Below are 15,847 nucleotides of genomic sequence, written 5' to 3' on the forward strand. Positions count from 1 at the left end.
AACCTCTGTCCTTCAGTACTTGGGTCTCAATGGCCAGGCCATTAAACCCAGCGACTGTAAAGCATGATGGTAAATTGGTCCTTGAGACCACAGACACTCCCTGAGACGAAGTTCCCACGGAACGTCTGCGACTAGCATGTTCAAGTCGGCCAGGCCGGCTTGAGGAGGCCAGCCTAGAATTTCTAGGACCACTGGCGCTGATTGGGTCTGAACCAGGCGTCCCTAGAGGTATCTGGCCCCGACCATCCGAGAAAGTCTGGTCGTTTTCTGTTCCCACACATTTATCAGATACCTGATAGTTATCAGGAAAGGTGATCTTTTCTGGTTGAACCTCAGGGACCGAAGTCACCCGACTAGAGGCTACTTGGCCTATCTGGTCAACCAGATCCGATTCCTGTGAGGTATCGGGACTAATCTTAGGAAAGGGTAAAGGAAAAGATCTATTCAGGGAACGGTAATTACCGCTTCCTGTAGTACTTAAATGTTGGAAGGGAAGAATCGCACCGGTAGTAGTGGTTGATGCTCCATCTAATGTCCTGAATACCGGTGAAAACGTCCCCCAACCCTGAAACCGGGTGGGGGCGCACCTTCAGGCGGTGTACTCCTTTGCTTCGGGTTTGGCTGGGTTGGTCCTTTGCTTGTCCGACCAGCCCTTCTTGAACCCTCCTGGAGGAGTCTTGCCTTTCCCGCTAGTACCAGCCGGGCGCCCTTTATGGGCGGTAAAGAAAGGTCCTCGCTTGTTGCGAGGTCCCTTAGCTTTAGCAGCCTGTGGCAAAAAAGTGCTCTTGCCCCCAGTGGCATCCTTAATGTTTCATCTAGGTTGGCCCCAAATAGACGATTCCCCTGAAAGGGGAGATTTGTCAAGGTCTTCTTGGAACCTAGGTCAGCTGACCAGCATTTTAACCACAGCACACGTCTGAGGATCACCGCTGTCTTAGATGCATGCCCTAATAAGGGAGTAGTGTCCAAGGCTGCGTCACAGATAAACTGTAGCCCTTGTATAATCTGTTCCATCAAATCAGATGTCTCCTGGGGAATATCTTTTCCCCTAAGATCTTGGCGTACCATTTTCGCCCATTCCGTAAGTGTCTGGGAAACTAGACCAATAACAATTACTGGTCTAAAAGCTGACCCTATCAGAGAGAAGATGGTGCGGGACTCTGCTTCCATCTTTCGATCCACCGGATCCTTAAAGGACGAAGTGTCCTCCACTGGAATAACCGTGGCTTTATTCAGCCTGGAAATAGGCGGATCCACGACTGGTGGTACCGTCCATTTCTTAATGATGGATTCCTCAAACGGATAGCGTCTAGCAATACGCTTGGAAATAGTAAAGGTACGTTTAGAATGCTCCCATTCTCCTTTAATCTGATTACCGAAACATTTAGGTACAGGAAAAGCCTTCATCGTCTTGATGGGCTTATTAGTACCAAAGGGAATCTCTGTTTCAGTTGCCTCTGCCGGTAAAGCCTCAAGTTTTAAGGTTTCCTGCACTGCCACAACTAGTGCATCCACCAATGCTTCTTCCTGAATAATAGCAGGAGAAGAAGCGTCCTCCTCACTGTCTGAGGGGGCTTTACCTGGGATAACAGCCCTTGCAGAGGAACCTGCAACTGCCGTGACCACCTCTGAATCTGAGTCAGAGGTGTCAGATGGTATAGGGGTAGGCGGGGGTCGCTTCCTTGACCCCCGTCCCTGACAGGCCGCCTCCACCCGAGCCACCATAGATTCCAAAATTGCTGTAAATGACTCTATACTCTGTGCACCGGCGGGTCCCGTGGCCCCCTCGAGGGAAACAGGTGGGGGAATATGTGTGGCAGGGTCCATGATAACTCCAGTTACTTCCTGGAAAATATAATTCAAAAATAAAACTTTTTTTTTTTTTTTTTTTCGACCCCCAGCGCCACAAAAGCCCCTTAGTGTTACCTGCTAGGGATCCCTATCGATCGAGAGAGAGAGAGAGATAGACCCCCCAGGCTCACCACTTGATGCTCAGAGTTTAACTGCAACAGGTTACAGCGCTGTCTTAACAAACAGGAAGTCTTTTGGCTGGCTGCCCAGGAAGAAAGGAGGCGGCTCCGCCCCTCTGTACGCCTTCCGGCGCCTCCCCCAAGCTCCACGAGGTGTTTGGATCACCTCAAACATGGCCGCCCCCATGCTGGAGACACGAGGCTACGCCAAAATGGCGGCTCGTGCGATCCAGCAAAAAAAATGGCGGCGGCCCGTACTGAATAGCGGTGTGCTGCAGGGCACACAACACTCTCACTGCATGGGGATATGGCGTGGTTGGCGGTACCGGCCCTGGCGGACCGCATGGCCGTTCGGGAGGCCTGCTAATAGCTGGAGATCTGATTAGGAAGGCAGTCTACATGTCCGTGGCTTCTGACTGGTAGGTAGCTTATTCTTAACCCATAAGATTCCCAGAATGCCACAGATTACATCTTTAAAACATGTATACAATTAGATTGTTAGCTCCCAAACCAAGCCTCCTGGCTCTTTGCACACATAAAATCACACTCAAAGTAGGAGGATCTGTGTCATGTTGTAGGATAGAAAGGGACTCTATCTTACCATACAGAGAGGGGCCCGCGTTCACCACAAAAACCCGTCAGGGGGAAAGGGGGAACATACTACTCACCATACCGGAACCAGGCGGGCACCAACTCCTGACAGTACCCCTCTCCACCGGGGCGGGAGGGCTGTCGACCGATACGGACGCCGTGACTCATGGTCTTTGGCGTTTCAGCGAGACGTTTAACTCGCGTGGACAGTCCTTTAATGGGACTTGTCGCGGCTGACCCAGCGCGGAGCTATGGCCTGCACGCGCTCGTAGGCTGAACTGGGGTGACCACCGGATCTCAACATCCAGCCCGTCGCCCAGTTCAGCTTTCTTGCTTGAAGATCTCACAGGAACACTGGAGAAAAAAAGCTGTCTAAAAAAATCCTTTAAGAAAAAATTCTTGCCAGGACCTAAGATCCCAGCAAGGTATCTAGGTCCTTACTCCTAACTAGACAGAAAATAACTGATTTGCTGAGGCAGAGAGAGAGAGGATATACCCTCTGGGACTGCCCCTGGGGTGTGGCCAGAGCTTTTTAATTTCCTGTCTAGTCCTGCTCCTGTGGAGGCAACATAACCCGAAGGTGGTGTATCACCGAGGACTACGTCTGTCAATGAGCGCTAGAGAAATATTTATTTATATTCCACATTTTTATTATGTTAAATGTTATATTATTCTTCAATACATACATTGAAAAGTATATGGGTGTATGAATAATGCATTAACTATACTGTTAATACCAGTTTTTTATTTTGTTGGTCATAAATCCAAATAAAGATCAATTAATAAAAAAAAAAAAAAAAAAAGAAAAGAAAAGAAAAAGTATATGGGAATAGATTTGTTTATGCACTCGTCAAATAGTAATAGATAAAAAAAAAACACAAAAAAAAACAAAAAACGCAAAACATTTTTAAACTTTATCACTTTATTGTTTGAAAAGTTCTGTATAAATGTACAAATTTTCTCAAATGTGCACCACTTAAACATTCAGTAGGTATTCAAACCCTTATGCATTACTGCCTGTGCATTTACAAAGTTGCTCTGGTGTTGAATATGCCTTTATTAATGACTGTGGAATTTTACTTGTTTTCACCTCCTTTTATATACTAGTAAAATGTATTGAGGTTTAGTGTAAATAAAATGTTGTATATTCTATTTTTGTTCTGTAGGGTCAATACAATACAATAGTTATTACTAATTTAAAGGCATTCATTTTTGAACCATGTCAGTCATTTCACATTTTAATAAGGCAACATTGCAATCAGATTACAGGCAAAGTGAAATTCAGATCGTACATCTGCATGAGGTACATTAAATTTACCAATTACATTAGTTAGGATAAAAAAAAAAATCGTGCTTTAAGTTCATGGCTATGCCAAAACTTCCAGCAACCGCTGTCTAAGCAGATCCAGGAATCAGGATTTTGTCTTCAGATGTTTCTGACAATCACAGCTTGGAATTCATTCGGCCCATAAGCGCCTCCAGTTTCATTGCTAGAGCCATATTGCCTTTGATCTTCAGCTTTCCTCCCATGAATGCCATTGTTGGCTTTAGTTTCCCTGATAATTAAAATATCCTCAATAAGTGCCAGTTTAAATGTTAATTTCTTGTTTAAATTTACATTTTCAAAACCAAAACAAAAATTTGAAAAAAAAAATAAAGTTGTAAAAGAACAGATGAATATACAATAAAATGTTATCAAAGTATGCTATCGCTGCTGAAAAAGAGTAGAGTACAATGGTGCTTTCAAATGCAAAGCTGTGCTGCACCGTGAAGATTGCTGGATCGAGGAAGAAGGTATTCCTCTAGGTGGGCTGTACCCAGGGGGGGGCGGCATGCCTTAAAGAAAACTTTAACTAAAAAGGTACACACCTCTTTTAAATATAATGTCAGTCACAGGCTCAGTCATTTTTATATGCCTATAGATTATACAAAAACAGGATTTTTTTGATTCTCACTGTAAAATCCCTTTCCCAAAGTTCATTGAAGGACACCGCTCAGGATCTTTCTTGACTGAAGGGTTAGAGCGCCACAAATGATAGGCCAGGAGGGCAGTTCAACAAACTGGAAGTGATTGTTTGTCACTGTCCTACTCCTGAAGGTGGTGCTATAATCCTACGGTTAAGAAAGATTCCGAGCTGTGTTCTTTAATGAACGTAAGAGAAAACATAATACACAGGTTTTGACAGCGCAGATATGGTAAATATGAGCAAATAGACATATATTGGAATGCCTGCCTTTAGACGCACATGAACTTTAATGGCATCCCAATCTTAGTACGTAGGGTTGATTATTGAGTTGGCCTATCCTTTGCAGCTCTAACAGCTTCAACTCCTCTGGAAAGGCGGTTCGTAATGTTTACGAGGGTGTCTATGGGAATGTTTGACCATTCTTCCAGAAGCACATTTGTGAGGACAGGCAATGATGTGGACGAGAAGGCCTGGCTCACAGTCTCCGCTCTAATTCATCCCAAAGGTGTTCTATCAGGTTGAGGTCAGGACTCAGTCAAGTTCCTCCACCCCAAACTCGCTCATCCGTGTCTTTATGGATGTTGCTTTATGCACTGATCCAAATCACTTGGTGACAAGGGGGAATATAGTGTGGGGTTGTTTTTGTAGGGGTTGGGCTTGGCCCCTTAGTTCCAGTGAAGGGAACTCTTAAGGCATCAGCATACCAAGACATTTTGGACAATTTAATGCTCCCAACTTTGGGGGAACAGTTTGGGGATGGCCCCTCCCTGTTCCAACATGACTGCACACCAGTGCACAAAGTGATTGGACACAGTTGGGCACATGGTAAAGAGCCTTCGTCATAGGCTCTTTACCGGGATCGACGATGCGGTGTATCAGACACACCGCACCACCGACAAGTGGTTAAAGACACCGGCAAGTGGTTAAAGACTTTTACTGATGTATATGTCACCACTGGGGAGTTTCAACCTTTGTACTTGTCTTGGTCACCATTGTCACTGAGAAAGAAAATGATTGGAAATTCAAAAATGTACAGTTATCACTGGAACATATGTTCCAATGTAAATATGTAAATTATTATATGTATGTACAATTATCATATGTAAATTATTGGAAGGGTTGATAAGGGACTATATCCAAGAATTTGGTAAGGCCAACAGTATCATCAGCAATAATCAGCACGGGTTCACAAAAGGATGTTCTTGCCAAACCAATCTGCTAACATTTTACAAGGAGATGAGCTGTGAGTTAGATAGGGGGGAGACCTGTGGATGTGGTGTATCTGGATTTTGCTAAGGCATTCGACACAGTTCCCCAAAAACGCTTAATCTACAAACTAAGGTCTGCAGGCATCGACCTCAAGGTTTCTTCTTGGATAGAAAACTGGTCTGGAGTGGTAAGTGGGGTCCCCCAGGGCTTACTCCTGGGACCAACTTTGTTCAATTTATTCATCAATAACAGAGGACGGAATCAGTAGCTCAATCTCAGTTTTCGCTGATGAAGCAAAGATATGCAGGGCAAAAACTTCTCATCAAGATATAGAAATCTTACAGAATGACCTGAACAAAATATCAGAGCGGGCAACTACGTGGCAAATGAGATATAATGTAGAGAAGTGTAAGGTATTGCATTTGGGGGCAATAAACAAACGCAACTCATGCTCTAGGAGGGGAACTTCTGGGGGAATCCAGAATGGAGAAGGATTTGGGGGTTCTAGTAGACGATAGACCAAGTAATAGCATTCAAAGTCAAGCTGCCGGCAGAATATTAGCATGCATAAGGAAGGGGATATATTCCAGAGCTAAATCTAAATCCTGGAGTATTTTGTCCAGTTCTGGTCGCCAATCTTTAGAAAGGATGTGCTGGAACTGGAGAGAGTCCAAAGAAGGGCAACAAAACTAGTAAGGGGATTGGGGGACCTTAATTATGAGGAGCAATTACAAGCGCTTAATTTATTCTCCTTGGAGAGGAGACACCTGAGAGGGGACATGATATCGATTTACAAATTCCTCAGTGGTGATCCGAGCATAGGTAAAAAATTATTTAGTCTCAAGGAGTGCAAGAGGACACATGGCCACACAATAAGATTAGAGGAGAAGGGGTTTAACCCTAAGCTGCGTAAGGGGTGCTTCACTGTAAGGGCGGTGAGAATGTGGAACTCTTCCACAGTTGGTGGTAGCTGCGGGGAGTATGGCTAACTTTTAAAAGACTCTTGGACGTGCATCTCACAGATCACAACATTCAAGGTCATGGGAAATGATCAGGCCACTGACACACACACACACCTACACAGGTTGAACTGGATGGACTGGTATCTTTATTCAACTTCAACTACTATGTAACATGTACATGTACACACATAATTAAAGCCCTAAACAGCCAAAAAGTTGTGTGTACAGAGAAGGAGAGCTGAACTCTGAATGTTTTTTTTTTTTGCTGCCGATTCCGCCTGTTTGGAAGATTCCCCTTTGAATTCTATTCGAATGGGTATCCGTAATAAAAAACTCTCAGTCACATCCATGAAGTGGGCTTTAGTTTTAAATTGCACTTGGCAAGTTGCATGTGTCATTTCCTACAGGTTGAAACGTAAAGGATAAGTTCACCTTTACAAAAAAAATTATAAATGCACATTTCTTTTAAGGTAAAAAAAAATATGCATTTCGTTTCATTTTTTTCTAGGGACCTGTAAAGCATTGCACTCACGATCAACAGAGCGTGGGTGTAATGCCACAGTGCTGCAGACTGTATCTGTTTGTCCCTACCTCTGATACAAGCAAGCAGTTACACTTGAGACAGGAAGCTCAATGAACTACCACAGCGCTAAACAGGGTCGTGGTAGTTCATTGAAAACTACAAGCAGACAGCCGCAAAGGCTGCCAGATTTTGTAGTTTTCCCATTCACAAAACACTGTGAATGGATCGCATGGGTGGAGCACTGCACAGCAACATCTTTTTTGGATTCTCCCACTAGCTGTCGGGGGATTAGGGGAGAGCGGGGGCCAGTGCAAATGTTACATGTTCGACCCTGAATATGGGTGTAACACGTTACAAAAGGTGATCCTATCCTTTAAAGCAGTATTAAATCCAAAAGCAAACATTTATTATATCGCAGCTTAGCGATTCTTACATGTGATGGCTGCATTCATTTTCTTCGTTTTTTTTTTTTTTTTAGACACCCTTTCCTTTATTTTTACCTACTGATCTGCAAAGTAAGTTTGTTATTTTTCAAAAGAACAAGCTCTCTTGCAGATGCAGAAGTTAGAGTGATGAGGCAAACCATTTAACACTGACAGGGATGCTTAATAACGATCAGCTTTTATGTTAAAACCTTTATCCAAAATGGAAAAAAACTGTTCGCTGGAACTGCTTATAAAATGTTAGCTGGAGTTTGGCTTCAGTTTATTAGTGTATGTACATCTGCTAGCACATGCAACACTCCCCTCCTCCCAGATAAACAATTCTGCTTTCCAAATGTGCCCCTGTGCTCCTTCATCCAGAGTGGGGGCACCCTAATACAATAAGTGTGTTACTGACCAGATCAAGGAAAAAATCCTAAAAATACAAAACAAAAAAAAAAAAACAAATGCAACCACCACATAGAACGCTTGATAAGCTGCAATATATTATATTTTTGATTTTGTGTTGATAACCACCATAATTAATAATTTGCCCACATTAAAAGTGAGAAATTGGGTCTGATGTGCAGAAACTTGGGAAAGGGAAATGTGTTTTACCAGGAAAAACCAACTGCTTGAGTCTATCAATTCTCACACACTATAAGGTGGATGCTACAGGCAACACTGGTCCTTTCCCGAACCACAACTTAACACATGGGGTATATAATGTGTGTCAATTTATTTATTATTTTTTACCAACCTGCAAACATTTTCACAAAGTCCTCGCTGTCCAAACTCATCACCACATCAGCTTTTACAGATGGTTCCCCTTTTCCAACTGCACCCTTGTCATTTTTTAGGTCCAAATACCATGTGCCTTGTTCTGCCCCTGAAATTAAAAAGCAGGTCACAAAACGAAAATGGAACACGTAATCTGTGTTCACAAGAACAGTTCTTTCACATATCACTTCTGCATAAATAAAGGGAGTTTAGAGGTGGCACACCTTCAATTTTAGGCTTTGGGGTATCAAAGGATATGACTATAGCAATGGGAAAGAAGTGTCAAACCAAAGAAAGAAAATAAAAAGTTTTTATCGCTGTCACACAACCCCCACCCACCCCAACTATTTTCTGGGCTCTGAATTCCTATCAGCAGACCCAGGACCAGCATCACAGGTGCCACAGGGTAGAGGAGAGGGAGAAAAGAGAAAATATATTTGCTGATCTTGCCTGCCTAATAGGAACCCAGAAATGATGTGTAAAACATCACTTCTGTGTCTGGCTGTCACTTTCCCCAGTCACTGTGGCCACTCTTTTAGGTTTAATGGAGGGCAGGTAAAACAACACCCCCAAAAATGTGAGCCCTCCCCCACCCTCACATACAATTGTATGTCACGGGTGTACACACATAAAAACATTGATTGAGCTACAGGTTTTATTGCTTTGGCAGCATTAATTGTAGACCCAAAATTCCTGGTCAACTCTAAATTTGTAAAAGCCTTTAAAGCATTGCTCACAGAAAATTTAGGGTACCGATGTTCTTGAAACCATCGCACACACGATTTTGAGGCTTAACATGTGTATCTACTTACTCAGCACCACATCTTTTATATTTTAAACAGAAAATTGGGTAATATATTGCGTTTGTGTGCCCTAAAAAATAGAATTTTTGACTTGCTGTAAAATTCATTTCTCTGATGTTCTTTGACGGACACAGCTCTTGGTATTCATAACCATTGGGTTATACTGCCCCCTACAGGAGTAGGACACTAGGCAGAAAAGAAGTCTGGCTACACCCATGGGCAGTCCCATGGGGTATACTCCCTCGCTCTGCTATAGCCACTCAATTTTGTTACAAGCAGTGTCAGGAGAATAATAATTCATCAGAGGGGTGGGTGCGGTGTCCGTCAATTAATATCAGAGAAATGGATTTTACGTCAAGTCAAAAATCCCATTTTCTCTCTTGTTCATTGACCAACACAGCTCTTGGTATTCATAACCATTGGGACATCCCCAAGCAGTGTTAAACATGAGGGGTGGGAACAACCAAAAAATTCCCGAGGCTAGACATTAGCCAACCAGGCAACAGGAGCTCAACCAAACAACTGGAGCCCACCTGAAAACAACACTACACCCTCAAAGAGGATCCTCTAAACAGCAGCCTGCAAAACCTTGCGGCCAAAGGAAGCATCCCCAGATGCCAACGCATCCACTTAATAAACTTTGTAAAAGTGTGCACCGATGATCAGGTGGCCTCCTTGCAAACCTGATGCCTGATGATGGAAGACCCAGGAGGCACTAAGCGCCCTAGTAGAGTGCGCCTTGACAGGGAAGGGAGGAACCTGACCCCCTGATGGAATAGGCCTGAACCACCGTCTGTCTGATACATCTGGAAATGGTCGCAGAGGAAGCGGACAACCCTTTTCAAAGTCCGTCAGTGAGCACAAATATATAGTTGTGAGTCTGACTTAGACTCCGTAGCTGCCAGGTACACCCTTATTGCCCGGACCACATCCAAGGCATGCAAGGCGATTTCCTTGGAATGTTTAGGCCTGGAACACAGGGAAGGCAACACGATGTCTTCATTCAAATGAAAATCAGACAGCCTTTGGAAGGAACGACGGTCAGGGGCAAAGAACCACCTTATCCCTGTGAAACACCAGATAAGGTGAACGACAGGATAACGCCACCAGTTCCAACACACTGTGCAGGTGATAGCCAAAAAAAAGGCCACCTTCTGGGACAGCTTAAGCAGGAGAATCTCCTGAATATTTTCAAAGGGAGGTTTCTGTAGGGCTGAAAGCACCAAATTGAGATCCCAAGGCGGCAACGGAGCCCACACTGGAGGGACAAAATTTCGGATACCCTGAAGAAAGGTACACACCAGGGAGTGTGTGGCCAGAGGTCGTTGGAAGAAGACCACCAAAGCTGACACCTGGCCCTTGATGGTACTCAAGGCCAACTTCTGTTCAACCCACCCCCGCCCCCCCCCCCGTTGGAGGAAGGTTAAGATCCGAGCCACAAAAAGGAGTGAAGATGAACCCCAAGCAGCTCACACCCCGCAATGTACGTCTTCCACGTACGATGATAGATCTTCCTAGAAGTAGATTTCCTAGCTTTCAACAGTGTAGTAATCACCGATTCAAATAAAACCCTATCCTTCAGCACCTGGCTTTCAACAGCCAAGCCGTCAAAGGCAGCGGCTGTAAAGCAGGATGGAATATCGATCCTTGGGACAGCAGATCCTTCCCAAGAGGAAGCTTCCAAGGAACGCCAGCGACCAGCGGCACCAGAATGGCGTACCAAGCCAGAAGAGGCCAGTCCAGAGCCACCAAGATGACCAGAATCCCTTCTGCCTTGATTCTGCGTAGAAGTCTTGGCAGAAGCTTGAGAGGAGGGAAGGCGTAAATCAGCCGATACTGACCCCACGGGTCCACCAGCGCATCTGTGGCGTCTGCCAGAGGATCCCTTGATCAGGCCACAAACCTCTGCACATTTCTGTTGAGCCTCAATACCAAAAGATCCACCTCAGGGAGCCCCACCGAAGACACGGCTGATGAAACACCTCCTGATGAAAAGGACAACTCCCCTTGGTCCAACGCCTGTCGACTGAGGTAATCTGCCTGCAAATTTTACACCCGGGAATGTGTACGACGAAGAGGGCTGGAACGAACCGTTCTGTCCACCTTAGAATGCCGGCTACCTCCAGAGCCACTAGGACACTTCTTGTGTCCCCTTGGTGATTGACATAAGCCATGGCACTGTCCCATTGAATGCACACTGGACAACCCTGAAGAGGATCTGTCCAATGATCCAGACACAGTCTGATCGCTCAGAGTTCCAAGACATTGATCAGTAGTCTGGACTCTTCAAGGATCCAGATCCCCTGGGCAGAATGCTTGCAAAGGACGTCTCCCCAGCTGGACAGGCTGGCATCTGTGGTGACCACTGTCAAATACAAGGGGAGGAAGGATTTTTCCCAGTCGAAGCACCAAGGAATGAAGCCACCATATCAGGGACTCCCTCGTTCCCCGACTCAGCCAGATCCGATTGTCCAGAGACTGCGGAGTCTTGTCCCGTTTGGCCAGAATTTCCCTTTGCAGCGACCTCGTATGAAACTGTGCAAATGGAACCGCCTCAAGAAAGGTAGACACTATCAGGCCCAGCACCCGCATGCAAGTCTGGAGGGACGACCATCTGTTGGACAGCAGGAGGTGGATTGCAGCCTGGAATTTCTGGAGTTTGTCCAGAGTAAGGAACACTCTGGCTAAGGCCGAGTCCAGAGTCAGGCCCAGATAGTCCAGCTTCGTGGACCAAGCCAGAGCAGACGTCTGAAAATTCAGAATCCAGCCAAACTAAAGCAGAGTTCATATTGTGATCTCTAGGTTTTTCACCAGAGACTCCGCTCGCAGAAGGATATAGTCCAAGTAGCCCAGTAACGTGATCCCCCGTTGGCGTAGCAAAGCTCTCCCACAGCAAAGCGGAGAAAACGCTGGTGACTGGCACATATTGGAATGTGAAGGTAGGCATCCTTGATATCGATCGAGGCGAGGAAATCTCCCTGATGCAGGGATGCCACCACTGTTCGAATGGATTCCATTCTGAACTTCTGTACCCGCACAAAGCAGTTGAGCGCCTTGAGGTCCAGAATTGGGCGCACTTTACCTTCCTTCCTGGGGACTGTGAACAGGTTTGAGTAAAAACCCTGAAAACTTTCCACAGTCGGAACCGGGACAATCACCCCTTGAAGGAACAGGTCTTGTATCGCCCCAAACAGACCCCGTAAGCGGTCTGGGGACAGGCGCAGGTTGGAAGGAAAAAAACCTTGTCGGTGGACAAGAGCAAAATGCGATCTTGTAGCCAGGCCGAATGACTTTGTGGACCCACTCATCTTGCACCAGGGAAATCCACGGGTCCGGAAACCAGCGAGGCCACACCCCCCACCCCTGATACGGGTGAGAGTGCACCTTCATGCTGAAGGAGCCTTGTCCATTGGTTTGGAGAAGCCCAATCTTGGCTTGCCAGACCAGGTTCATTTGGATCCTCCTGAAGAGGCCCTGAAAGACTTCGAGCCATTATCAGTCGGCCCTGAGTAATGAAAAAACTTCTTATGAGCCGAGAAGGAAGGCCCACGTCTGGGACGAGGTTCCGTGCCCTAAGTAGCCTGCAGAAGAAAAGTACTCTCCCCCCCGTGAAACCTTTAATGATGTCATTCAGGGTAGCTCCAAACAGGCGATCTCCTTGGAAAGGAAGATCAGTCAAGGTCTTTTTTTTTAGGTCTGATCCGCAGATCAGCACTTTAGCCAAAAGACACGCTGAAGGACCACCGCCAAAACAGAGAAGCGAGCCATCAGGGGAGCCGCATCCAAAGAGGCATCACAGATAAACTGCAGTCCTTGGACCAGCTGGTCCGCCAGCTCGGCAAAGGCAGGGGGGAGCTGTGCCCCCTCCAGGTCATGGCGTAAGAGCTTAGCCCACTCGATCAGAGTTTGTGACACTATGGTGAATACCGGCCTCATTGCCGAACCAGCCAGAGCGTACATAATGTGGGCCACAGCCTCCGTCTGGTCAGCTGGATCCTTATAGGCCGGGGACTCTTCAACCGGAATCATGGTTGCCTTGTTTAATCTGGAAACTGGAGGTTCCACCACTGGTGGAACAGTCCATTTTCTAAGAAGGGACCCCTCATAGGGGTATCCTCTAGCAAAATCGCTTAGGGACACCCAAGGGGACGCTTTGGCCGTCCCCACTAATTTGTGACAATTCTGTCAAAATAGGAGGGGCAAGGGAACACCTTTGCCGCTTTGCCGCTTTGCCAAAGGGCACCTGCACCTCCGTCACAACTTCAGCCGCGTCCTCAATCTTCAGGGTCTCATGCACAGATACAATCAGTGCATCCACCAGCGCCTTTTCGTGCGCGGTCGCAGACGTGGAGGAATCATCCTCGCTATCAGAGGATTCCAGGCATGTGGTTGCAGACCCAGCAGGGTGACCCATGTCCGCGGCAGCTGAATCAGATTCAGGATCTGATGACACAGATAAGGCAGGGGGACGCTTTTTGCTAGCCCGTCGCCTGCAAGCCCCTCCCCACCCCCACCCGGGACACAAGGGACTCCAGGAATGCATGGATGGATGGTTGGGACCTGGAGGGCCCTGCAGCCTCAGAGAGGGGATCGGGTGGGGGAAATGTGCTCCAAAGACTATGAGTCACCAGGGGGACCCCACAAAGTGTAAAACACTGCTAAAGGACAACCCGGTCACCAGGCACAAAGCACCAAGCGATCCTCAGCAGAGAGGGGGAGGACCCCACCAGACTTACCACCTACAGAAACAAGCACCTGCAGCCACAAGGGGGAATCTGCACTACACATGTGGCAATCGGTAAGTAAAATGATCCAGAAGTCAGCACCAGGGGAGGAGGAGGGGCTCCCACCGCCAAAATCGCCGTCCACAGGGCTCCACTGTTATGGCCGCCGCTATTTCCAAAGCTAAAACCACAACAAAATGGACGCTGGACTATACAAACATGCCGCCATGTATAGAAACACACAGGCTACAACAAAATGGCAGCTCCACGAGGCTTACAGGAACCCTGGAGGGAGAACAGGCAGGAGCCCCTTCCAGGTACAAACCCCCCCCCCCCAGCACAGTCGATCGTCCGATCGCCGGCAGCGAACCCCTCGTCCCCCTTTGCCAGTTAGTGCCCTGCCCCCATCCAAGGAAAGTGGTCAGGCTGCCCAAACAGCTCAAGCGTGGAAGGGGGGGGGGGGGTGGTGGCAGGATGGGGGACTTGGCAAGGGGAGGGTGCCTGAGGGAAGGAGGGGAACCTGGGGTTACGACCGTCCTAGGGAGGGGCCCACGTCCACTCCAAAACCCTCCAGGGGGAGAGGGAGGACAGCTACTCCAGACAGAACCCCTCTCTATCTAAATGGGGGGGGGGGGGGGGCTGTCAGCCAGGAGGAACGCTGTGACTCTGGCCAAAACCCGGTCGTATGCGACCTTGAGAGGCATTGTAACTCGCAGGCCAGCCATAATTTACATACAATGTATCTTTCATTCAGAAGAGGAAGTAAACACAGGGGCAGGCTCACAGTGACTGATCACTGTTATAGCCAATCAGAGGCTATCAATTAGGTGAGTCCTGGGTCCCGATCAATGGTGAGAGCCCAGTCCCTGTGCTGGGAGTGTGCTGTGTGGCACGCTCCCAGCACAAAAGGGAGATATACTCATATGTGGACCCACAGAAAAAAGCCCACTTTCTGAGAGATGTGTGCAGTCAGCGGGAAGGGGTAGGTTTTCTTTTAAGCGAGGAGTTGACTTAAAATTATTTCCTTAACTGACCCCTCCATCCAGTTCCTCAAGTTACTGTTCACCTAAACATTCTTCCTTTGCCACTTCATGCGATTGCCTCCGGTCTTGTTTTTGAACTAAAGAAACAGAAGTTTTTAGCCCAGAACATATTTGTTGAGGACCAGTTGATCCAGAGGTGGAACAGGGTAGCTTATTCTGGTATTGTCCACCGACAGTGCTGGCCTCATGTTAAAAAAAAACATCCCAATGAAGAACTGTTCTTGCTTTTACACAGAAAAGTATTCCACTATGTATACAAATATATATTGTTACTACAGCACGTTTGTTTGATCTAGGCAGTGCATAATAAGAGTACATATCAATCAATTGGTCAGCATGTTCACCTAAAAAGGTCAGCATTTTCCTCTTCAACCATAACTGCTGTCCTGCCAGATATAAAACTCAACTGGCACATTCTTAAGATTTTATTTGCCTTAAAAGTGATTGTAAAGTCTAGTTTTTTTCCTATAAAAATAACAAACATGTTACACGTACCTTCTCTGTTGCAGTGGATTTACACAGAGTGGCCCGGATCCTCCTTTTCTCGGGTCCTTCTTCTGTGATCCTGACCCCTCCCTCCTAATGAGTGCCCCCACAACAAGCTGCTTTATATGGGGGCGCCCGAGCTGAGTCACAGCTCCCTGGGTCCACTCAGGCATGGAGCCCCGACCTGGCCCACCCCCTCTCTCTCCTGATTGGCTAGCTTGACACTGACTTTGATTGACAGCAGAGACAGCCAATGGCGCTGCTGATGTGTCTTAGCCAATCAGGAGGGAGAATCTCGGACCGCTGAGACACTCGTAGACATTGTTGGATAGAGAGGGATCTCAGGTAAGTAATAGAGGGGCTGCTG

General features: G+C 46.8%; 1 protein-coding gene across 1 annotated transcript in view; it reads right to left on the reverse strand.

Moving 5' to 3' along the window:
- Positions 1–3,988: 3,988 nt before the first annotated feature.
- HSDL2 (hydroxysteroid dehydrogenase like 2) overlaps positions 3,989–15,847 on the reverse strand; it is an 88,191-nt gene continuing 76,332 nt past the window's right edge. Inside the window, exons 11-12 of the mRNA XM_082243538.1 lie at positions 8,405–8,533; positions 3,989–4,117 (exon numbers count right to left, since the gene is read on the reverse strand). Of these exons, the coding sequence (XP_082099664.1) occupies positions 4,005–4,117; positions 8,405–8,533 (242 nt within the window). The 3' untranslated portion in view covers positions 3,989–4,004. The remainder of the gene's footprint in view (positions 4,118–8,404; positions 8,534–15,847) is intronic.

This window comes from Pelophylax lessonae (genome assembly GCF_965119305.1).
Source record: "Pelophylax lessonae genome assembly, chromosome: 1".
Lineage (NCBI taxonomy): Eukaryota > Metazoa > Chordata > Amphibia > Anura > Ranidae > Pelophylax > Pelophylax lessonae.